This window comes from Pristiophorus japonicus, chromosome 14 (genome assembly GCF_044704955.1).
Source record: "Pristiophorus japonicus isolate sPriJap1 chromosome 14, sPriJap1.hap1, whole genome shotgun sequence".
In the NCBI taxonomy this organism is placed as follows: Eukaryota; Metazoa; Chordata; class Chondrichthyes; family Pristiophoridae; genus Pristiophorus; species Pristiophorus japonicus.
This window is the reverse complement of record NC_091990.1, coordinates 56,792,722-56,818,930: the sequence shown is the minus strand read 5'-3', so window position 1 is coordinate 56,818,930 and position 26,209 is coordinate 56,792,722. Positions and strand designations below refer to the sequence as shown.

The 26,209-nt window shown below is 46.7% G+C and overlaps 1 protein-coding gene across 1 annotated transcript in view; it reads left to right on the top strand.

The window, feature by feature from the left end:
- Positions 1-3,310: 3,310 nt before the first annotated feature.
- sh3d21 (SH3 domain containing 21) overlaps positions 3,311-26,209 on the top strand; it is a 131,117-nt gene continuing 108,218 nt past the window's right edge. Inside the window, exons 1-3 of the mRNA XM_070898718.1 lie at positions 3,311-3,314; positions 7,711-7,871; positions 15,989-16,049. Coding sequence (XP_070754819.1) covers positions 3,311-3,314; positions 7,711-7,871; positions 15,989-16,049 — 226 coding nt within the window. The remainder of the gene's footprint in view (positions 3,315-7,710; positions 7,872-15,988; positions 16,050-26,209) is intronic.

Sequence of the window (26,209 nt, the reverse complement as noted above, 5' to 3'; positions counted from 1 at the left end):
CAGGCTTGAGGGGCCGTATGGCCTACTCCTGCTCCTATTTCTTATATTCTTATGTTCTTATAGGACCCCTCTGGTTTCCCCTCTGTAGACGGACTTCTGTCTTCCACCTATGTTCCTTGACAAGCATTATCATAACAGAAGGCAAACAGGATAGAAATAGCAGTCACATACCAGAGGTTCCTTGGGTAAGACTCACCTTGATACCCCCAACACAGTCTCATCCTTGGTAGACCCAATCCTCAGCTGGTCGGCATCTCAATTTGAGGCCTAGCTAATCTAAAATCACTGTGCAATGAACGGTATATTCAACTTGTTAATATCCCTGCCAACAAGTTGTAAAGCACAAGGACAGTGGTGTTTAGATCGGCAAAGGAGCATGTCGAAATCTCGACTCAAAATATACGACTCAGACACCTTCAGCCCGGCTGATGTTCCTTTATTTTTACTTGCTAGCAAGGGAAAAGTCACACTCAGTCAACGGCTAAGTGAACACCTTCGAAATGGTACAATTTCACGAGATATTTATGCAGTAAAAACCCAAGTTATGGCCTCTTCCTGTGTATTGGCTCTGTCTTGCAGTCAGTGAATACAGATAAAGAGTTAATTACTCCATCCTTGTCCTGACATGGTTTCCAAATATTTCCTTTTGTCAGGGTTATTAGTTAGCCAGTCAGCCATTACTCGATGAGAGTGTGGTAATGAGCTATTACGGGCATTGCATTGTGTCAGGATTGTCCAGTTTCCTGGTCAGTTATCTTTTTGCATGAAATGGATGAGGTCTGTACAAGAGATAATGGTTGGTGGTTTGAGTATCTCGAAAAGGGTGGGGCGGAGTGGAACTGTTGTTGTATGGACAATAGGAGAGCACCATGGGTGGTACTTATCTCAGCAGGACTTGTCGCCTAGCTGTCTGGTGGCCATTGATTAGTTATCAGCCATTTCATCCAGGTTTAGTTGTTTATGCAAACCGACTGTCTGTTGCAGAAATTTCTGGAAGGACCAGGACTCCATTTTGTTTTATATCAAAAAGGGCACAAAAATACAGTGTTATACAGCTCAGATAAAAATACATTTCCACAAGCGAGAATGGCTCATCTAGTCCCAGTATGCTCCAAGAATGATGATTCAGAACTGAACCTAATTCAGAGCTTCTTGCCACATCCTCCCCATGTCCTCCCAAGTCCATCCTCTCATTCCAAGCCAATCCTCTCACGCCCGAGCCCATGCTCTCATTTCCGAGTGCATTCCTTTATTCCAAGCTTATCCTTTCACTCAAGTACACTTTTCCACCGATGAGCCCATTCTCTCTCTGCTAAGCCCATCTTCGCACATCCAAGTCTAGTTACTCACTTTTTAATCTTTCTTCTCACTCCTCAATCTGTTGTCCTCACATCTTAGTCCATTCTTTCATTCTTGAATCCATCGTTCCAGTCCTAAGCCAATCCTCTCACTATAAAAACTATCCTCTCACTATTCCTTGGCCTGTTGTCTCAATCCCAAGCCTATCCATATTCCTGATTCCCTCCTCCTCACTCTTGTGCTTATCCCTTCAATCCTGCCTATGCTCCCAATCTTGAAACTCTTTTCTCATTCCTGAGTCCACCCTCTTGACTCTTGAGCATACACTCGCACTCCCAAGCCTCTATTCCCACTCTCTTTTAAAGGCCTTTAAGAGCAGCTGGAATGCCTGCTTATCCTATCGGCAGCCAACCAGTGCATGTTTCCCATGCCAATTCCTAGCCCCAAAACCCAACCTGTCCCGTCCAACTTTTGCCATGTGATGGTGCACCAACTCCCAGGGCCTGCTCACTCACCAGTTCTCCCAGACTTGGGAAATCAGCACTCGTGAGCCAGTGCTGGGAAAATGTTCTATTCTCCAACACATCCCTCACTGATGGGATTGGACAGGTTAGATGCAGGAAGAATGTTCCCGATGTTGGGGAAGTCCAGAACCAGGGGTCACAGTCTAAGGATAAGGGGTAGACCATTTAGGACTGAGATGAGGAGAAACTTCTTCACTCAGAGAGTTGTTAACCTGTGGAATTCTCTACTGCAGAAAGTTGTTGAGGCCAGTTCGTTAGATATATTCAAAAGGGAGTTAGATATGGCCCTTACGGCTAAAGGGATCAAGGGGTATGGAGAGAAAGCAGGAAAGGGGTACTGAAGTATTGATCATATTGAATGGTGGTGCAGGCTCGAAGGGCCGAATGGCCACTCCTCCACCTATTTTCTATTTTTCTATGTGCCAGCAGAAAACCCACCTTGGAACTTCACGAGACAAAAACCCAAGCCCAAACTATTCGCACCAGACACGGTGAATCTCCTACATTTGTGAAGGACTGGATGAGGCAATGTGTGAGATAACTGAGTCAGCTGTGGCTCAGTGGTTAGCACTCTCGAAGCTGAGTCACAAAGCTGTGAGTTCAGTTCTCCCTCTCGAGACTTGAGCACAAATTCTTGGCTGACATTCCAGTGCAGTGCTGAGGGAGTGCTGTACTGTCGGAGGTGCTGTCATTTTGATGAGACGTTAAACCGAGGCCCGGTCTGCCCTCTCAGATGGATGTAGAAGATCCTATGGCACTATTTTGAGGAAAAGCAGGGGATTTCTCCCGTGTGCCATGGCCAATATTTATCCCTCAATCAATATCACTAAAATAATTGGTCATTATTTCTATGTTGTTTGTGGGATCCTGCTGTGCAAGAAATTGGCTGCCTTGTCACTTATGTTACAGCAATGACTACACTTCATGGGCTGTAAAGCACTTTGGCACGTCCTGAGGTCGTGAAAGGCGCTATATAAATGCAAGTTCTTTCTTTCAATTGACTCTTTATTTTTTTTTTATTTTTTTATTTTTTTTAAAAAATTCGTGTCCAATCGTTCCAATCGTTACAATTCTTTGTCAAACGCCAGAGGTCACCCTGCACCAGTCAAGGATCACTCTGCGCCAATGCTCTTAGCCAAAAGGCCTAGAGCCACTGCACCGTTCCTGGAAGTACTGCAATACCAGGTTCGTGCCATGGAGGTGGATTTTCTCTCTCTCAGCTCTCAGCTGTTTGAAATCACTGTTCCACCTGAAATGCATTCTTCTTTAGCCGAAGATTGTTTCTCCAAACCTGTCCCACCTGTTCGTGTAATTGCCTGCCCTCCTCCAGGCACATCCTGCGTCACACTTACTTTGTTTTTTAAAAATCTACAGACACCTTTTGTAACTAAATGTGCGTCTCGTTGTGGATTTGCGCATTTTTAAGCATGGCTTTTTGAAATCGTTCCTCAGCCAGTGCGGTGAAGGGGCATCACAGAGCAACGAGCATGGGTAAGAGGCGTTCAGTTTAACTGGCACTGCGAAATGGGAATTAGATTGTGAGCAACAGGACAGCACAGAGCACAGTGTGCAGCGAACACTGGGGAAGGGCTAAGGAAGGTGCAGACGGTCAGAGCGCGATGTTCGGCCTGTCCTGGATGAGTTGCAAGAGTCAACGAGCAAGCGGGCTGCTCCAGGGGAAGGGGGCATTCCGACTGTCTTGGGGGGGTAATCTGGCTGATGCAGGGGAGGGTCCAGCCTATCCCCACAGGGACGTTCAGTCTGCCCGAGGGAAGGTTCAGAGGATCTCAGAAACATTGGGACTATCCTGAGGGGTGTTGCAGTCAAGGAATTTCTGCAGTGTATTGCTGTCCTGTTATTAATATATACTCGTCGCTCTCCCGTGGGGCTGCAGACAGTTTATTTATACCAGTAGACTTTCTTTGTGTTGGATAATCGAAAATTCTAACAGCAATTTTTGTTGAGTTGCAGCTTTATTAGTGCAGTTTGGTCACTGGATTGATTGTAATTTAAAGGCACCCCATTACCAGGCTTAGAGAGCTGAGGGTTTATACTCTTTAAAAAAAATGCAGAGACTTTGTGGAGATTTGAGTGCGGACTTTAAAATAATGCAAGGATTAGACTCAATCCGACGTCCGGTGGCTGTGAAAGGCGCTATATAAATGCAAGTCTTTCTTTGTCTTTCTTTCTTTATGTGGATAGATTATTTGAGCTGGATTGGTTGGGGAGCACCGGAGAACATGAGTCTGAGGTACGGAAGAAGAGAATAAGTTATGTTAGATGGTACTTCTATTTGCAGAGAGTTGTCAACCTTTGGGACAAGTTTTGGGCTCCTTGCAGTCAGTTATTAGAAGCTGTTATTAGGGACAGGGCTATTGAGTCTTTGGACAAACATGAGCTGATCAGAGAGATCTAGCGTGGAATTGTAAAGGGTAAACCATGTCTAACTAACTGAGTATAATTTTTTGAGGCGATAGATAAGATAAGAGAGTGTCTATGGATGTTATTTACATGGACTTCCAGAAGGCTTTCATTAAGGTTCCACATAAGAATCTGTTGACAAAAATGAGAGCACTTGGAATTGGAGGCACCCTACTGGCTTGGATAGGAAATTGGTTAGGGGGTAGGAGACAGAGAGTAGGAATAATGCATAAGAAAGCATTTATACAGCGTCTTTCAGAACCTCAGGACTTTACAGCCAATGAAGTGCTTTTGAAGTGTAGTCACTGTTGTAATGAAGGAAACACGGTAGCCAATTTGTACCACAAATAGCAATGTGATAATGACTAGATGATCTGTTTTAGTGACGTTTTTTGAGGGATAAATATTGGGCAAGATAATGGGGACCTTCCCTGCTCCTCTTCGAAATAGTGCCATGGGATATTTTACATCCATCTGAGAGGGCAGACAGGGCTTCAGTTTAACATCTCATCTGAAAGGCAAGACCATCTGACACTGCAGCACTCCTTCAGTACTGCACTGGAGTGTCTGCCTAGATTTTATGCTCAATTCCTTCGGACTCAGAGGCAATAGTGCTACCAACTGAGCTACAGCGACACAGCGTGTATTCAAATCTGCAGGACGTGACTAGTGTTCCCCAAGGATCTGTACTGGAGCCTCAGCTTTTCACTGTATTTATCAATGATTTGGATGAAGGAAGAGAAAGCCGTATATCTCAGTTTGCTGGTGACACTAAGTTAGGTGGCACAGTAAATAGTGTAGTTGGGAGCAGAAAGTTGCAAAGGGACAGTGACAAATTAAATGAGTGGGGAAAGTGTGAGCTCATCCACTTTGGACCCAAGAAAGATCAATCGGAGTATTTTCTAAATGGCGAGAAGCTGGGAACTGTGGGTAAGTAGTTCGGTGCTAGGTCCTCAACTATTTACAATCTATATTAATGACTTGGATGAAGGGACCGAGTGTAATGTAGCCAAGTTTGCTGATGATACAAAGATGGGTGGGAAATCAAACTGTGAGGACACAAAACATCTGCAGAGGGATATAGAGAGGCTAAGTGAGTGGACAAAATTCTAGCAGATGGAGTATAATGTGAGAAAATGTGAAGTTATCCACTTCGGCAGAAAAAATAGAAAAGCAAATTACAATTGAAATGGAGAAAAATTGCAAAGTGTTGGAGTACAGAGGGACCTGGCGGGTCCTTGTGCATGAAACACAAAAAGTGAGTATGCAGGTACAGCAAGTACTCAGGAAGGCAAATGGAATGTTAGCCTTTATTGCAAGGGGGATAGAGTATAAAAGCAGAGAAGTCCTGCTACAACTGTACAGGGTATTGGTGAGGCCACACCTGGAGTACTGTGTACAGTTTTGGTGATAAAGTGCAACATCCCCACTGACACCTGGGAGTCCCTGGCCAAAGACCGCCCTAAGTGGAGGAAGCGCATCCGGGAGGGCGCTGAGCACCTCGAGTCTCATCGCCGAGAGCATGCAGAAATCAAGCGCAGATAGCGGAAGGAGCATGCGGCAAACCAGTCCCACCCACCTTTTCCCTCAACGACTATCTGCCCCACCTGCGACAGAGACTGTGGTTCTCGTATTGGACTGTACAGCCATGTTAAGAGTGGAAGCAAGTCTTCCTCGAAACCGAGGGACTGCCTATGATGATGATAATTTAAGGAGGGATATACTTGCATTGGAGGCTGTTCACTAGGTTGATTCTGGAGATGAGGGGTTGACATATGAAGATAGGTTAAGTAGGTTGGAACTATACTCATTGGAGTTCAGAAGAATGAGAGGTGATCTTATCGAAACATATAAGATAATGAGGGGGCTCGACAAGGTGGATGCAGAGAGGATATTTCCACTCATAGGGGAAACTAAAACTAGGGGACATAGTCTCAGAATAAGGGGCTGCCCATTTAAAACTAAGATGAGGAAGAATTTCTTCTCTTGGAAGGTTGTAAATCTATGGAATTCTCTGCCCCAGAGAGCTGTGGAGGCTGGGTCATTGAATATATTTAAGGCGGAGATAGATAGATTTTTGAGTGATAAGGGAATAAAGGGTTATGGGGAGCGGGCAGGGAAGTGGAGCTGAGTCCATGATCAGATCAGCCATGATCTTACTGAATGGCGGAGCAGGCTCGAGGGGTCAGGTGGCCTATTCCTGCTCCTATTTCTTATGTTCTTATGTAAGCAGAGAGAGTTAAGGGTGCAGAAATAGTGCACAAGTAAAACCATAATTAACAAGGCTAATGGAATGTTGGCCTTTATCCTGAGGGCTGGAATACAAAGGGTTGGAAGTTATGTTGCAGCTGCACAGAACTCTGGTTAGACCCCATCCTGTGCCCTGTATTCAGTTCTGGGCAACGTACCTCAGGAGCGAAGACTTGAGGGGGTGCAGTGCCGAATCACCAGAATAATACCTTGCTAAATGGGTTAAATTATGAGGACAGGTTGCATAGACTAGACTTGTATTCCCTTGAATGTAGAAGATTAATCAGTGATTTAATTGAGGTGTTTAAAAAGATTAAAGGATTTGATAGGATAGATAGAGTGAAACTATGTTGCCTGGTGGGAGAGACCAGAACAAAGTGGTACAATCTTAAAATTAGAACTAAGCCGTTCAGGGGTGATGTCAGGAAGCACTTCTTCACACAAAGGGTAGTGAGAATCTGGAACTTCCCCAAAAAGAGAACGGGTCAGTTTAAAATGTCTAAATTACGATTGATAGACCTCTGTTGGGTAAAGATATTAAAGGTTATGAAACCAAAGCGGGTAGATGGAGTTAAGATACAGACCGGACATGAAGTTAGTTGAATGGTGGGCCAGGTTCGAGGGGCTGAATGGCCTGCTCTTATGAGTGTGGATTTGCTGGAAACATTCAAAAAGGCTGGATGGGTTACTGGGAGTGGCCAGCATAACTACATGGGGAGATTTGGAGAGATTCTACGCAGCAAGTTATGATCTGGAACGCACAGCCTGAGAGGATGGTGGAGGCAGATTCAATGGTAACTTTCAAAAGTGAGTTGGATAATTACTTAAAAAGGAAATATTGACAGGGTTGTAGGGAAAAGGTAGGCGAGTGGGACTAATTGGATAGCTCTTTCAAAGAGCCGGCACAGGCACAATGGGCCAAATGGCTTCCTTCTGTGCTGTATGATTCTGTGAATGTTTTTCCTAAATTAGCCTAAGGTTTTTTCTCTGTTTATTTTTTTGCCTCTCCCGGGAGATTGTTTGGCTGGTGGGTGAGGAGGTGGGGAGGGAGGTGGGGTGGGGGTGATATGGGAGTCACGCTGCGCAAACATTATGCCAGGACAGCACTCAATGCACCAGCCGGTCTTTACCGCTCTATTTGTGAACGCTCCTTCACCAGCTTTCAGTTCTTGTTCCTCTCCTCACCGCCCTTGTTCTTCTCTTTTGTTGTCCTTAGTGGAATTTATCGCCGTGACCTGCTATGAGACCCAGGTGGAAAATCAGCTGCCATTCCAGATTGGCGATATCATAAAGAATTCAAAGCGCACGGGAGAGCAAGGCTGGTGGGAAGGAGAGATAGACGGGAGAAGGGGATGTTTCCCGAGAGTATTTGTCGAGGTATGTGAAGTCCATGTGGGTAAATGGAAGAGAAGTCTGGTGGTGGCCAGAATGTGATGCAGGGTAACCAAAACCTACCTCTCTGATTAGATGATCAGGCTTTGAATTGGTCAATGAAATAGGCATAATGTAGAATGCAATAACCTAATTGGTTACTGACTACCCAAGTTAAAGAAAGTCAACTGGGAGAAAGTTCCTTGTAAAACAAGCTCATCCCATCTCTGAAAGGAAGATTCTAATTAAAGATTCCATTAATTAGGCCTGGGACCCTCTAATTGGAAGTGCCACTGGAATTCTCTTTTCCTTCTTGAATTACCTTCTTGAATTACCTTATTCCTATTTCCTCCATGACTGAGGAGGTGCTTACTGTTTCTGAGGCACCATTCCACAGTCAGTCCTTCACCCACATGGCCGTTTGTCATGTGCGACCACAGATAGATGGTGCTAGCAAGCTATTTAACTGTGGCTGTCACAGGCAAAGTCCTTTCCTGAATTACACACACACACACACACACACACACACACATATACACACACACACACACACACACACAGATACATATATACATACCTCTGGCAGGAGTCACCGGATATCAATCCACAGTGGGAACCAGGACCAATTATCCATCCCCAAACACATATGTAATGTATTTGTTTCATGGGTTCTTTACTTAAGAATTCATAGCAACACATTGCTATTAAGAACTAGTTGGTTTATTAACAAAGGTTTAACAATCACACTACACATAACCAGTTCATCCACTAGGTTCACAACTGCATACCTCAACCCAACTGGCTGAGGTTTTATTGAGTCTTGTGAACATTTACAACTATTTACAATCTATATTAACGACTTGGAAGAAGAGACTGAGTGTAACGTAGCCAAGTTTGCTGACAATACAAAGATGGGAGGAAAAGCAATGTGTGAGGAGGATACAAAAAATCACAAAAGGACATAGACAGGCTAAGTGAGTGGGCAAAAATTTGGCAGATGGAGTATAATGTTGGAAAGTGTGAGGTCATGCACTTTGGCAGAAAAAAATCAAAGAGCAAGTTATTATTTAAATGGAGAAAGATTGCAAAGTGCTGCAGTACAACAGGACCTGGAGGTACTTGTGCATGAAACACAAAAGGATAGTATGCAGGTACAGCAAGTGATCAGGAAGGCCAATGGAATCTTGGCCTTTATTGCAAAGAGGATGGAATATAAAAGTAGGGAAGTCTTGCTACAGCTATATAAGGTATTGGAGAGGCCACACCTGGAGTACTGCATGCAGTTTTGGTTTCCATATTTACGAAAGGATATACTTGCTTTGGAGGCAGTTCAGAGAAGGTTTACTAGGTTGATTCCGGAGATGAGGGGGTTGACTTATGAGGAAAGGTTGAGTAGGTTGGGCCTCTACTCATTGGAATTCAGAAGAATGAGAGGTGATCTTATAAGATTATGAAGGGGTTTGACAAGGTGGATGCAGAGAGGATGTTTCCACTGATGGGGGAGACTAAAACTAGAAGGTATGATCTTAGAATAAGGGGTCGGCCATTTAAAACTGAGATGAGGAGAAGTTTCTTCTCTCAGATGGTTGTAAATCTGTGGAATTCGCTGCCTGTGGAAGCTTGGGACATTGAATAAATTTAAGACAGAAATAGACAGTTTCTTAAACGATAAGGGGATAAGGGGTTATGGGGAGCGGGCAGGGAAGTGGAGCTGAGTCCATGATCAGATCAGCCATGATCTTATTGAATGGCGGAGCAGGCTCGAGGGGCCGTATGACCTACTCCTGTGCTATTTCTTATGTTCTTATGTAACATCACGTGACTGGCTAAGCCAGTCACAATGCAATAGCTCTACAGACCTGTGAGGTGCATGCATTACAATATCAAGGCCCATTATATCGCCCCAGCCACCTCTCCTGTTGATGTCAGGGGTCAGATCTGAGACTTTGCTAGTCAGGTAAGGATCAGTGCCACAACCCATGGTCATCTACTGACCCATGGAGCAAGGCACCCTGAAATGTGGGGCTCCAATGGCATGGCTTTGTAGGATGCAGAATCCCAAATTGGTTCCCTGGTAATGTTGGAGGAACATCAGTTCAGTAAAATCAATTCAGGCAGGGCCAAGGAATCACCTAACAGAAGATTAGCTATGGTATACAATGCCTGTAAGAGCAGGGGAAACCATTCATTCTCTTCCAGCTCTTGTGATTGCTCACTGAGTTTATCTGCTAACCCGGCCATTGAACCAATCTGTGTGCAGGTGGGTTAACGTCAGCAGCACAGAACTGAATGGCAAAGGGAAGCGACTGAATCTTTGGCATTAATAAGACTCACCGAGCCGCAAAGAGGGCCAGCAGAAAATAATGTTTTGTGGGTTGGACTGGAGGACGCACACCCTGCAGGAGGCTCTTGGACATAATTAAAAAGTCCATGGGATAGAAAGAAAGGACTTGTATTTATTTAGAGCCTTGGTGTGTTTCAGACAGCGAATTCCTTTGAAGTTCAGCGATGACTATTCTGTAAGCATCTGACAACAAGATGCCGCAAACAGCAATGAGATGAATGACCCATTAACCTGTTTCTGTGGGGGTGTTTGACATGAGGTCTTTAACCTCCAGCTGAGCGGGCTGATGGTAACCCAGTTTAATGTCTCACCAGAAGGAGGGAGTGATTTCAAACCTGCTTCACAGTAATGAAAGGACAATGCTTGAACTGACTGCATCAGATATGTTCATTGCCATCTCCATCCACGGCCCCACAATGGCTGTCTTCCAGGTCCCACAGAACAGCCCTTTGAAAGTAACTCATCATAAGGATGGAGGTGAAACCTATCAAATGGGACGCATTTCAGCAGAGTAAGGGGTAATATCAATGACAAGCCTGCTAACACTTATAGAAAAGACTTTAGTATAGTAGCATTAGGCAGTCCCTCGTATCGAGGATGATTTGCTTCCATACCAAAAAGGGATGAGTTCACAGGTGTTTCCATGAGGGACCTGACATTCTAGGTCCTGAACTACATCCTGAAGGGTGGAAGATGCCTGTTCGTGAATTCTTTTAACGTGTGGTGGCCGTTGCACCCCAGCCACCACACGGGCTCGACAGAGCTAGGCCTTGGTCCAGTGGCAAGGGTTAACCAAGATGACTGGAGACCAAGCTCTACTTTACGGATGTGGGAAAAACAAAAAGAGGATTGTTGCGTCCTGGCCTATGATAGTGAATCCTGTTCTTTGGGGATATTTATAATGGTTGTTTGGATGAGAAAATAAAATTTTGGATACAGGATATGAATAATTTGAGACATGACATGTGATGAGTGTAGCGTGCTTGGGAGGGACAGGTGACTTTGGACCTATGGTTCCTAAAGCTCTCCACCAATAGGGTTTTCCTCACCTCGGGTCTGGGTCTGTTGTAGACTCATTGATAGAGATTGATCGCTGTGATTGGTCAACAACTGCATGATCATGTGACTACCAGGATGGTGGAAGGCGAACTAGATGGACCTTGGTCTTTTCTCGATTAGCCATTCCTATGTTCCTAGGAGTGGCCTTTTCTGATTCTCACATTGTCTGACTTGTGTGTCAGAGCACTGGACAAAGACTCACAACATATTTCAGCTGCTGCCCGAGCCAGCCACAGCTTCATGCCTGGAGTTCCCCTTTTACTTCTAAGGTCAAGAATCTTAAATATGGGGAACAAAAGAAAGACTTGCATTTATATACCACCTTTCACAACCTCAGCAAAGTGCTTTACTTTTGAAGTATAATGTAGGAAATGCAGCAGCCAACTGTTCCCACAGCCACAGCCAGCTCTCACAAAGAGCAATGTGATAGTGGTTAGATAATCGGTTTTTAGTGATGTTAGTTCAGGAATAAATATTGGCCAGGGCACCGGGGATAATTCCCCTGCTTTTCTTCAAAATAATGCCATGCGATCTTTTACATCCCCCTGAGAGAGTTTCAGCGTCTCATCCAAAAGACAGCACCTCCAACAGTGCAACGCTCCCCCAGTACTGCACTGGCTGCCAGCCCAAATTTATGTGCTCAAGGCCCTGGAGTGGGACTTGAACCCACAACCTTCTGACTCAGAGGCAAGAGTGCTGACCACATCTGACACTTGGGAGGAAGAGTGGGGATGAAGGTTGATCAACTATTGAAACAGCCCTGCTGTGTTTCTCTGCAGTGAGTGGGAATAAACTTTCAGGAGTGCAGCCTGTGCTCAGGTTCTGGTGATGTTGACACTTCCTGTAATGTGAGTCAACCACTAACCAACAGATGAAAGAGATTATTCAGCTCCCTGATGGCCTTGTGGGAAAAAGCACTAGTTAGTGTTGTACAGGAGCCATTCACACCAGGATTCAATCCCTGGTCTGCTCACTGAGGTCTCAGATGCCCTGTTATAATTGACACATCCAGCAATGTTACAGTGCAAAAATATCTTGAGCTAAAGGATGAGGAAAAAAAATCCAAGGACCAGATGTTCCACTCCAGCGAAACCTGGCCCATTGTTTTGTGTTTACTTTCTCTGTCCTGTTATGTATCTGTTATCCCTCTATAAGGTCCCCTCTGAGACACCTCAATGAAGTTGAAGAGTTCCTATCTTATCGCTGTTGGCTCCACAGCTCCTCCCGAGGGCCACTGTCAGCCGCGATCGGCTCCCGTTCCCCTGGCGAGGCAGGCAGCCTGAAATTCGATCTGGCTTAAGGTCGCACTGCCTGTGGAGGTGGGCCAGATCACCCATAATATTTAGATGGGGCCCGAGGCCCAATTTACGGGCCTTCTGGTTAGGCCGCAAGTTGTGACCACATCACCACCTTCACACCCAAATCCTGCCGCCGTCGAATTCCTACCCCTGTGCGTGAGTAGACCAGTCAATGTTGGGCTGCGTCACAGCTGGGCGTGACCCTGTCCTGACCCCAACACCCACCCGTGCACATTGACCAGGAGTGCGAGCTCAGGCCGATTGTAGTGTCCAAACACTGCCCTAACTCAGGTTACCACAGACCAGGGATTTAATCGGGCTCTGCAGGCCTCAATATCACAGCAGGCCATGCACGTACAGACTAGGGTTGCCAACCCTCCAGGATTGTCCCAGAGTCTCAAGGAATGAAAGATTAACCTCCATTGCGAGCGACTTGGGAGAAAAATCAGAGCGCCATTAAAAAAAAAATGTGTTTTCATTTCATTTTCTTTACACACTTCCATTTGTTAGGTACAATGGGCTCAATTTTCCCCAAAGCATTTTTTTCATGTACTTGAAGAGTTACGCCCGATTTTTTTGGGGCCCAAGTACGCAAAAAAAATATATGTTAAGTTTCCCCGTTGGATTTCTTCATTTTGGCATGGCCTAACCCGACCTTTAGTTTTGGGGGTGGAGCCTTGATTTGCGCCAAAATGATCGGGCTGCCATGGTAACCAGGGACACAATGCGAGCTGAGGCTGCAAAGTGAAGCATACAGCCAGCTCCCAACACACTAAAAGAATTGAAAAACACATAATAGCAACTTACCTCCAACCCTGCCGGAAGAGCTTGCTGGTCCAGTCCCCACCGGTTCGATTCTCTGATCTCTCTCTCTCTCTCTCTCTCTGTGTCTGGCCGTAGGGCTTGCCGGTGCACTCTCCCACCCCTAGCCCTGGCCGAGTGGTCTCCTCCCTCCCGGTCCCCACGCCTAACTACACCCGAAAGGCTTGCCCCCACCCCCTCTCCCTCACCCCACCTCTCTCTCCCCCTCTCTCTTACCTTTCCTGCTGCTGCTGTCTGGGCATCTGCTGCACTTACCTGCGCCGATTTCCTTACCTGCGCCGATTTCCTTACCTGTGACGATTTACTTACCTGCGCCGATTTCCTTACCTGCGCCGATTTCCTTACCTGTGATGATTTACTTACCTGCGCCGATTTCCTTACCTGCGCCGATTTCCTTACCTGCGACGATTTCCTTACCTGTGACGATTTACTTACCTGTGATGATTTCCTTACCTGCGCCGATTTCCTTACCTGTGACGATTTACTTACCTGCGCCGATTTCCTTACCTGTGACGATTTACTTACCTGTGCCGATTTCCTTACCTGTGACGATTTACTTACCTGCGCCGATTTCCTTACCTGTGACGATTTACTTACCTGCGCCGATTTCCTTACCTGTGACGATTTACTTACCTGTGATGATTTCCTTACCTGCGCCGATTTCCTTACCTGCGACGATTTACTTACCTGCGACGATTTACTTACCTGTGACGATTTACTTACCTGCGACGATTTCTTTAACTCTCCGCAAGGGTTTTCTCGAGGGGCCACATAAACTGGTCTAAGTAGAAATGGAGTAACTATTAGCTGGCCAAAGTTGCCTAAATGGCCAGAATTGGCATAGGTGGCTGGTGGTGGCTTTTGAGAAAAAAAAATGTAACTAACTGAGTTATGCTGGTGCAAATTGATTGGGGAAACTGGGGATTTTTAAGTTAGGCCAGGAAAAACAGCCTACTCCAAAAAAAACGGTGCAAATACTGTGGAAAATTGAGCCCAACGTAAGGACATAAGAAATAGGAGCAGGAGTAGAACATATAAAAATATTGGAGATGGGGGGGAAAAGGGCTGCTTGAGCGGGTGGGATGGTTGGAGGTGGGAATTCATGTGAGGAAACCTCCAGGAATACGCCCAGCCCAAGTTGGTAACCCAAGTGCAGACTGGACCATCAGGGACGCTCGCTGAGGCGGTCTTTGCCTTAACGTCCTTCCGATAAAAGAGTGGCAGCTACCGCAGGCACTGAATGCGTGCTGGCTGTCGCACGGGACACCATGTTTCATGTGCAATGATGTCAGTTGGCCTCACAAACACCAAGGGGTAGAGTTTGCATTCTTTTATGCCAGGAATATCAACGCATTGTGGGCGCAAGTGGCCGAACCAGTGCAAAGGATGGTGGAATTTAATGCGTAAGTGAGTTACGCTCAAAACCACTTGAGTTCGCGTTTTCTGCCGTCTTTTACACCGGTTCAAGACACAATTCGCCCGGAGCAGGCCCCGCCCACAAAACTGGACACGCCCCCTGGGTTAAAATTACAACATTGCGCCCATTGTGCTGGTTCGGGAGGCTCTTCAATTGTGCTCAGTTTCTTAGGCACACAGACAATTTTTCATCTCAAAAAATATTTAATTTACTGAAGAGCTGACTAGTGTACACCAATGAAACTATTAAATGGTTCAGTATAGTGTTTTTTTTAAGTCATTTGCCGAGATTTTAAATCAGACAGAGGACCGGATACCCTTACTAAAATGCTTCTTTTTGTTGGTAAACTGCATTCTGAGCTGCAGCCCGCTCCCTTCCCCAGCTGTCTTTTAGCAGCCTGCTTCCTCGATGGACCGCAGAACGTCTCCGGCTCGTTGGCAGCAGGTGCATCCGTTAATAAAACTGCTCCAGGTCACCGCGCTTAAATATATCCAGGAATACTTTATAATGGAAAGAAGTAAAAAGGAACAATTGCGGTCCATTACACTGCCCGATTGCACTGGTGGGGCAAGCCGGTTGGCTCTCGGTTAAGCAATGCCTCAATTTCAAAATTCTCATCCTTGTTTACAAATCCCTCCATGGCCTCGCCCCTCCCTATCTCTGTATCCTCCTCCAGCCCCACAACCCCACCACCGAGATGGCTGCATTCCTCTAATTCTGCCCTCCTGAGCATCCCTGATTATAATCGCTCAACCATTAGTGGCTGTGCCTTCTGTTGCCTAGGCCCCAAGCTCTGGAACCCCCCCCTAAACCTTTCCTCTTCTCTCTACCTCTCTTTCCTCCTTCAAGGCGCTCCTTAAAACCTACCTCTTTGACCAAGCTTTTGATCACCTGCACTAATTTCTTCTTATGTGGCTCGGTGTCAAATTTATTTGTTTTGTCTTAAAACACTGCTGTGAAACGCCTTGCGACGTTTTACTATGTTAAAGGCGCTATATAAATACACGGTGTTGTTGTTCACGGAAGATTCTACTCCACCCTCATAATATAAATAGTGTTCAATTCCAGCCTAATTACTGATGGAAGTTTCTGTAGAAACGGTTGCATTTACAAACATCCAACTAAACTACTTAGTGTCTGAAGTGGTGAGAGTTCAGTACAAACCAATGTTTGTGTTTTACAGGAAGTGCCATCTCCCACCTCCGACTGTGGAAACCGTATACAGCCTCGTTCTGTTCGCAGAAGTAAGTGGTGTCTTCTATTCAGTGTCTAGTGGAGGGAGCAAAAAAACTCCAGCATTTATTAGAGCATAAGAAATAGGAGCAGGAGGAGGGACCACACGGCCCCTCAAGCCTGCTCCGCCATTCAATGAGCTCGTGGCTGATCTTCGACCTCAACTCCACTTTCCCGCCCTATTCCCATCAGGTAAGTGGAATGCTCCCCTGATCCTTCACAGCCTATCCCGCCCAGCCGAGGCCTGATGTCCTGAGCAGAGCCACCACGCCACATCTCCCAGAAGCCACCATGTGGCCCAGCCCCTATCACAACGTGCGTGCAAATAGCATCGCCACACCTGTGGGGCTGATGTCATAGAGCCAAGCAACCTGATTATAGCTCCCAGAACCCAGAGCAGGCCTTTCGACTTCCCTACAATCATAATTATGGATGAGGAAGGTTGTTTGGGTCACTTTCATTCACCCGTCCTGAAAGATCTGGCTCCACCTGGCCCGACAAAGGAAAGACAAAAGACTTACTCCTTTTTTTCAGCCTTTTCTGTCCTTGAGAAGACACAGTGAGCTTCCCCGCTCAGGCTTCAGTTCAAATTGCAGTCAGGTCCTGATGACATCATTGGAACCTGACATGCATCTCTAAGGAAAGCCATGGACTGCAGGAGGATATCAATCTACTGGTCGGGTGGGAAGAGCAGTGGCAAATGGAATTTAATTCAGAGAAGTGTGAGGTGATGCACTTTGGAATGGGTGGGGAGGGGTGGGTGAGGGGTTGGGGGGTGGTGTCCCTGATGCCTGCCCAGTTGCACAGTTGGCGGGATCTTACTGGGGAGGAAATCAGAACCATTTTAACAGCCAACCTGCCTAGTGGGTAGGTTTATAAACGCCCCCTCAGTCTTTGATGTAAAACAATCTTAAATATTTACATATAAAGAAAGAGAAGGAAAACCAGTCATTTTATATTGTTTTTTTTTTGAACTTGATAACCTGGTGTAAGGGGAGAAGCCAAGGATTTACAATCAACTGCCAATCTATATGAAACATCTGTCGACCATTAGCCAGTGACTGAGGATGTTTAGATTATGGGGGCTAGGGCATATCTGTGTTGCTTCGTTCAAAGACTTCTACTAGGTGTCGTCAGCTGTTGCCAAGTACAATACTGGACAAAAATGTGTGGGTCGGAGCAGGGTAGAGCAGCAAGATCTAGGCTTCTGCTGTTGATGATAAAAGTTAATTGAAAATATTAATGGATAAAGTCTCCACATTGTGAGGCACAGTGCTCAGCAGAAAGAATACATTTCTATTACAAAAAGACGGACCCTTTGTGCCCACTTTACATTTTAGAAAGTTTCAGTCGGCTCACAAAAAAACTGGCACTTCTGTTCCAAAACAAAACCTTTAAGTCCAGAGAAAGATGTGAGTCAAAAGTTGTAGCAGACTGGTAAACTGTTATAGGAAGGAACATCGGAACAGGAGGAGGCCATTCAGCCCCTCGAGCCATTCCGCTATTCAATTAGATCATGGCTGAACTGTACCTTAGCCACATCTACCCACCTTGGTTCCATATCCCTTAATACCCTTGCCTAACAAAGATCTGGATGAAATAAATATAGTAAGAGAGGAAGTATTAAGGGGTTTAGCAACTTTGAAAGTAGATAAGTCCCCAGGCCCGGATGAAATGCATCCCAGGCTGTTGAGCGAAGTAAAAGAGGAAATAGCAGAGGCCTTGACCATCATTTTCCCGTCCTCTTTGGATTTGGGCATGGTGCCGGAGGATTGGAGGACTGCTAATGAGGTACCCTTATTTAAGAAGGGAGAAAGGGATAGGCTGAGTAATTACAGGCCTGTCAGCCTAACCTCAGTGGTGGGAAAATTATTATTGGAAAAAATCCTGAAAGACAGGATAAATCTACATTGGAAAGACAAGGATTAATTAGGGACAGTCGGCATGGATTTGTTAAGGGAAGATCGTGTTTGACTAACCTGATTGAATTTTTTGAGGAGGCAACCAAGAGGATAGTGTGTATGATGCAGTATATATGGACTTTAGCAAGGCTTTTGATAAGGTCCCACATGGTAGACTAGTTATGAAGGTTAAAGCCCAAGGGATACAGGGCAAAGTGGCAAGTTGGATCCAAAATTGTCTTGGAGGTAGGAAGCAAAGGGTAATGATTGATGGATGTTTTTGTGACTGGAAGGATGTTTCCAGTGGGGTTCTGCAGGGCTCAGTACTGGGTCCCTTGCTTTTTGTGGTATATATCAATAATTTAGATTTGAATATAGGGAGTATGATTAAGAAGTTTGCAGACGACACTAACATTGACTGTGTGGTTGATAATGAAGAGGAAAGTCATGGGCTGCAGGAGGATATCAATCTACTGATCAGGTGGGCAGAGCAGTGGCAAATGGAATTTAATTCAGAGAAGTATGAGGTGATGCACTTTGGGAGGGCTAATAAGGAAAGGGTACACACATTAAGCGGTAGGCCACTTAATAGTGTAGATGAACAAGGGGACCTTGGAGTGCTTGTCCACAAATCTCTGAAAGTAGCAGGTCAGGTGGATAAGGTTAAGAAGGCATACAGAATGCTTGCCTTTATTGGCCGAGGTATAGAATATAAGAGCAGGGAGTGTTATGTATGGAGAAAGAGTCAGGCTGAACACTGTGAGCTCAAAGTAAAGTGTGACCGTTGTCTTTTATTACAGGTCTCCAGAGCGCCTCTCCAACCTGTGAAGCCTCCTTAAATACCTGTGCTCCCAAGGGATTATGGGATCCCTTAAGCACTTCGGGGGATGAGCCCTCTGGTGGCTGTACAGAGTAAATACAAGTTTACATATATAACAACATTCCCCCCTACACCCACCTCCCTCAAAGTCAGTAGTGTAACTATTTACAATGTGAGTCGATCTGGGGCCCTTCTTGCCCTGGTTGATTGTCTCAGTGTAAAAGTTGGTTTTGTGGAATCATTTGTTGGGCCCTCGCTGGGCTGCTGTGCAGCTGGCCTTGCTGGGCTGCCTGGTGTGTTGGGCCCTGCTGGGCTGCTGCGGGTGATGGGTTCTGCTTCGTGGTAATCTAAATCTAAACCATGATGCCGGTTGCCACTGGTGTGTATGTTGGGGGATCAAAAAAGGTAGGATCCAAGATGGGTTGCTCAGGATAGCCCTTGAATCTGAGTTTGATTTGGTCCAAGTGTTTCCGGTGAATGAGTCCTTTTGAAAGTTTGACCTGAAACACCCTGCTCCCCTCTGGCCACGACGGTGCCGGGAAGCCACTTGGAACCTTGTCCATAATTTAATACAAATACAGGATCATTGATTTCAATCTCGCGTGACACATTTGTGCTATCATGGTATGCACTTTGTTGAAGCCGCCTGCTCTCTACCTGTTCATGTAGATCAGGGTGAACTAACGAGAGCCTTGTCTTAAGTGCTCTTTTCATCAGCAGTTCAGCAGGTGGGATCCCAGTGAGTGAGTGAGGTCTCATGCGGTAGCTAAGCAGGACTTGGGATAGGCGAGTCTGCAGTGAGCCTTCAGTTACCCTCTTCAAGCCTTGCTTGATGGTTTGCACTGCTCTCTCTGCCTGACTATTGGACGCTGGTTTAAACGGGGCAGATATGACATGTTCGATCCCGTTACGGGTCATGAATTCTTTGAACTCAGCACTGGTAAAACTTGGCCCGTTGTCGCTCACCAGGACATTGGGTAAGCCGTGTGTGGCAAACAAGGCCCACAGGCTTTCAGTAGTGGCAGCGGACGTGCTAGCCGACATTATGTCACAATCAATCCACTTGGAATACGCGTCTACAACCACAACGAACATTTTACCCAATAATGGGCCTGCATAGTCGACGTGTACCCTAGACCACGGTTTAGAGGGCCAAGACCATAAACGTAGCGGTGCCTCCCTGGGTACATTGCTTAACTGTGAGCATGTATTACATTTGTGAACGCAGGACTTTAAGTCCGCATCGACACTGGGCCACCACACGATGCCTGGGTGGGTACTGTGGAGGTCATTGATGAAGGTGTCTCTGCCCTTCTTGGGGACAACTACTCGATTGCCCCACAGAAGGCAGTCTGCTTGTATAGACATTTCATCTTTGCGCTACTGGAACGGCTTTATCTCTTCCTGCATTTCCACTGGGACACTGGACCAGCTCCCGTGAAGCACACAGCTTTTGACTAGAGATAATAAGAGGTCCTGCTGGGCAGTGACGATGATTGCTCACTCTCAAATGCTTCCATAACCATGGCTAGATATGCGGGTTGCGCCATTTCCACCCCCGTGGTGGGCAATGGCAGCCTAGTGAGAGCATAGGCGCAGTTTCCTTTGCCTGGCCTGTGGCGGATGGCGTAGTTGTATGCGGGCAACGTGAGCGCCCATCTCTGGATGCGGGCCGATGCGTTGGTATTCATCCCTTTACTCTCGGAAAACAGGGCTATAAGTGGCTTATGGTCAGTTTCCATTTTGAATTTTTGCCCAAATACATATTGATGCATTTTCTTTACCCCATAGACACACGCTAACGCTTCTTTCTCAATCATGCTGTAGGCTCTCTCAGCCTTAGACAGACTCGTGGATGCATAAGCAACCGATTGCAGTTTCCCGAAATCATTAGCTTGTTGCAATACACAACCGACTCCATACGACGACGCATCATATGCTAGTACCAAACACTTACATGGATCATACAACACAAGCAATTTGTTTGAGCATAACAATTTTTTCGCTTTTACAAAGGCATTTTCTTGGCTTTTGCCCCAAACCCATTCGTCCCCCTTTCGTAGTAAGACATGCAGTGGTTCTAACAGTGTGCCGAGACCCGGTAAGAAGTTACCAAAGTAGTTTGGGAGTCCCAGAAACAACCGCAGCTCCGTCACGTTCTGTGGCCTTGGGGCGTTCTCGATTGCCTCTGTCTTCGCGTTGATGGCCTGATGCTGTCTGCCGCAATCCTCCTTCCCAAGAACTCCACTTCAGGCACCAGGAAAACACACTTCAAGCATTTTAACCTGAGCCCCATGCGGTTGTGTAGTCTAAGAACCTTCTCCAGGTTCTGCAGGTGCTCAACTGTGTTCCGACCTGTGACCAAGATGTCATCCTGGAAGACCACGGTGTGGGGGATCAACTTCAGTCACCTTTCCATGTTTCGCTGGAATATCGCCGCTGCTGATCAGATTCCAAATGGGCATCTGTTATAAACAAAAAGACCATTGTGCGTGTTGATGCAGGTGAGGGCCTTCGATGATTCCTCCAGTTCCTGCGTCATGTAGGCTGAAGTCAGATCCAGCTTTGCGAATGTCTTTCCTCCCACCAGCATTGCAAAGAGGTCATCGGCCTTTGGTAGTGGGTATTGGTCCTGCAGGGAGAAACAATTGATAGTTACTTTGTAATTGCCACAGATTCTGACGGTGCCGTCTTCCTTGAGGACTGGGACGATAGGACTGGCCCACTTGTTGAACTCGATCGGTGAAATTATGCCCTCTCTTTGCAGCCAGTCTAGCTCGATCTCTACCCTTTCTCTCATCATGTACAGTACTGCTCTTGCCTTGTGCTGGATGGGTCGCACCCCTGGAATTAGGTGCCTCTTTCTGCGCTGTACATTTCTATGTTTCTATCTACTAATCTTAGTTTTGAAATTTTCAATTGACCTAACCTCAACAGGTTTTTCAGGAAGAGAGTTCCAGATTTCCAGTAGCCTATGTGTGAAGAAGTGCTTCCTGACATCACCCTGAATGGCCGAGCTCTGATTTTAAGATTATGATCTCTCCCACTAGAGGAAATAGTTATTCTCTATCTACCCTGTCAAATCCTTTAATCTTTATAACACCTCAATTAGATCACCCCTTAATCTTCTAAACTCACTGGAATATAAATCCTGTCTCGGCAACGTGTCCTCATAATTTAATCCTTTCAGCCCAGATATCATTCTGGTGAGTCTGCACTGCACCTCCTCCAAGGCCAACCTTCCTGACTTGACAATTCAAGTGTATCTCTGACTGACTTCCCACGTTCCACCCTCCATAAACTTGGGGTCATCCAAAACTCTGCTGCCCGAGTGCTAACTCACCCATCACCCCTGTGCTCGCTGACCTACATTGGCACCCAGTTAGGCAATGCCTCGAATTTAAAATTCTCATCCACGTTTACAAATCCCTTCATGGCCTCGCCCCTCCTTATCTCTGTAATCTCCCCCAGCCCTATAAAGCCCCTAGAGCTCTGTGCTCCGCCTATTCTGGCCTTTTGAAATGCTCCTCCATTGGCAATGGACGCCTTTACCTGTCTAGGTCCTAAACTCTGGAACTCAGTCGCTAAACCTCTCTGCCTTCTCTTTCCTCCTTTGAGGTGCTCCTTAAAACCTTCAACCAAGCTTTTGGTCATCTGCCCCAACATCTCCCTATATGGCTTGCTGTCAATTTTTTTAATAGCATCCCTGTGAGGCGCCTTGGTCGTTTTATCACATTAAAGGCGCTGTTGTTGTTGTTGTGGTTGAGGTGCAATGCCCAGAACTAAATACAGTGTGCAAGATGGGGTCTAACCAGAGCTTTGAACAGCTGTAACTTCCAACCCTTTGTATCCCAGCCCGCTTGAGATAAAGGCCAACATTTCACCAGCCTTTGTAATTATCTTCTGTACCTGTCCACTAGCTTTTAGTGATTTATGTACTAGGACCCCTAAATCTCTGCATTCATCCACAGTTCCTAGCTTCTCACCATTTAGAAAATACTCTGACCTAGCTTCGTTCCTGTTATGTCTTTAGATGCTCTGATAATGACTCCATGTGGTAATGTGTTGTACTTGAACTGTATGACCTTAGTCCTTTATTGATAACTCCAGAGTGAGGATCACACCTGGTGGCCTGCCTTTTATACTAGGCCTGGCACACCTGTACAGGTAACCTACAAGTCTCCCACTGCAGTGCCCTCTGGTGGCACACCTTGTGATAGTACAAACAGTAGCCATGTAGGATACATGACATCACTCTCCCCCTTAGTGCAAATCGCCTCTGCATTGACTGTGCTCTGGGCTTAGCTCTATCTGGTTGACCCTTGGAGGGTCGTTTCCATCTTGGGTGAGTGGGTGGTGTTTCGTTGGCAGTAGAATGCTGGTGGTTTCTGTTTGTGCATCCATGACCACGCCATTCTCTCCTCCCTCCCCCCCCACATACAGATTGTGCCGGTGGCTCGTTACATTCATATACATTCAAGTCCCCCAAAAAATTGCATTTCCAGTATTACATTCATGGTGCCATTGTAAGGCAAGTACATTAGAATGGTGAGGTACATACTTGGCATATACTTGGAGTCAGAGCTGGGGTCAGCACCGGTGCATGAGGACAAACTAGTGCCAGAATTGCTGGATGGTGTCCAGGTAGTCTGGTGGCGGCGTGGTGCCCAGTGCTGGCAGTGGGAACCCGGTTGGCTCAAGTTGCCTGCTCTCGGGGCTTTTGCCGTTGCTCCTAGATCCTGTGACCTCCATGTCCTCTCCTTGCGTCTGGGTCACTGCTGCTCCCTGAAGAACAGTCTTCCAGCAGTGCACAGGGAACTGCTGACTCGCTTGCCTGGGCGTTATTTGGTTTGGGATCCTGGCTGGTCCCGGTCCCATTTGGGAGAACCGTTGCGGGTGACCCTTCGTTCCTGGGTATGGCCTTGGTGGCGATAGGGTCTGGGGCTGTGCCTTAGCGCAGTTTGCTCTTTCAGGCTCGTGGCGGTTGCTGCTATCGGGTGCCTGAGAGGTGGAGCCGATCAGGGGCAGGGTATCGATATCAGTGCCATTGCCCTCCTGAAATCGCTTGCTCTGCAGCTTGTATATATTAGCTGCTTGTGGCCACACTCGGTGGTGCTTCACTCTGGTCCCAGGGACGCAGGCTACAGCCTTGGGTAGCTCGCTGGACCTGTGTGCTCCCGATTCATGTTTGCCAGCTGCATTGACTGAATGCAGTTGAAATCCTACATCGCACAACGTCTCATTACTCATCGTAAATAACCTGTGGCTCCGATCACAACCGCGCGACTTTTCTTTGTTTATTGCATGTACGCAACTCTGATCATCAATTACACATTTTACACCTAACTCACAGTTGCTGTTACATTGATTGAGGGTGTGGAACTGTCCCTTTAAGTGTGGTGGGTTGCAGGCCTCTTTTAAGAGAGCCTTGCTATCTTTACCCCAATCCTCTTCTTCGCTTGGTACCATGTGTTGTTCCATCAGCGCTGCACCTCGTGGTTTGTCCGATGCCATCTTTTTCTTCAGCGCCTCACCTTGTGGTTTAGGTGCCATCTTTCTTCCATCCATGATGTCGACTGCTGTGATCCTCTTCTATCCGGGTTTTGCCACCGAGGCTGGGAAGTCGCCTTTGGATCCGATTTTCTTCCTCTGGAGTCCTGCCACTGGAGACTGGAAGGTGTGTTCGGGTCGTCTCAGCTGGATCATCTCCATGCAGTCGTGCTGAACGGTCGGTGCCTCAGGTGCCGTGCTGGTCTGCTCTCTGGTGCCGGATCCAACCTCAGGTGAGGGCTTGATTTGCCTCTGAGCACGGAGGACGTCGATAGCTGGAGGGATGAAATCTTCCCAGCTCCAATGGATCTTCTCCACCTTCTTCCATGTAGCGTTGATCCATCACCTGCAACAATCCACAGGGGTAATTTGTGCACCACACCATCATGGAGTACCTTTACATCCGCACTACCAATGACTGGGATAAGTTCATCGGTGTAGGTGCGCAGCTTTGCCTGAACCGGGACCAACTTGGGTCGTTCAGCTTAATTGTCCGATAGCCTCTCAAAGGCTTCTTGATTCATTACTGACTGGCTCGCCCCCGTGTCCACTTCCATGAAGACTGGAACGCCATTTATCTCGACTTCCATCCTCAATGGGGAACATTCTGTGATGCAGGTAAACATGCTATATACCTCATCATGGGGCTGAGCTGCCTCTCTGACTATCGCTTCATAATCCGTGCTGGATTCATGGCCATCTGCAGACTCTTCATCAACACAGTGAGTCATATTTCTCTTACACATTCACTGGAGGTGGCCCTTTGTGCTGCAGCCTTTACACACATAGTCTTTAAAATGGCACTGGTGAGCCCTGTGATTCCCTCCGCAATGCCAGCAAGGTGTTACTCGATTAGCCCCCCTTGGCGGACTCTGAGTTAAGGGACTCGGAAGCCTGTTCTTTCTCCCCTGAGGAGATTCATGATATATAGTCCAGCCTCTAAAAGGCGTCATTCTGTGTACGGTACTTGCCGGGTTTAAGTCCTGAGGGTGAGTCATCTGCCTAGAGCTGCAGGTCGAGGTCATGAATGCTTGGCTCACGGAGATGGCCTTCTGCAGTGTGACTGTGGTAACCGCAGATAGTAGCTTATGAAGAAGGCCCTCGTGGCCGATTCCGATGACAAATTCCGTAGCGCTTCGGTGAGGTGATCGCTGAAATCACACGGTGCCGCCAGCCTCCTGAGGTCTGCAGCATATTTCGCGATTTCCTGGCCTTCGGGCTGTCAGTGTGTCTGGCTGTGAGGATGCTCTCTTTGGGCTTGAGTTGTTCTTGGATCAGCATTATGAGCTCCTCGTATGTCTTGGTTGTTGTCTTCGCTGGTGCCAGCAAATCCCTGATGAGGTCATAGATGTTAGGCCTACAACTGGTTAGCAGGATAGCTCTGCGCTTATCAGCCAGTGTGGCCGGACTGTCACCTGCCAGGTCGTTTGCTGTGAAGAAATGGTCAAGCCTCTCCACAAATGTGTCCTAATCAGCAACATCGGCAAACTGCTGCAATGAACCAAAGTTAGCCATTTTTGTTAATCTCGTCACCAATTGTTATGTCTTTAGATGCTCTGATAATGATTCCATGAGGCAATGTGTTGTACTTGAACTGTAGTGACCTTAGTACTTTATTTGTAACTCCAGAGTGAGGATCACACCTAGTGGCCTGCCTTTTATACTAGGCCTGGCACACCTGTACAGGTAACCTACAAGTCTCCCACTGCACTGCCCTCTGGTGGCATACCTTATAATAGTACAAGCCGTAACCATGTAGGATACATGACAGTTCCAAGGTGGATGCCCTCACATTTTCCCCACACTAAACGCCATCTGCCTCAGTTTTGCCCACTCACTTAATTTATCAATGCCCCTTTGCAATCTTTCTGCTCCCATCTACACTATTTACTGTGCCGCC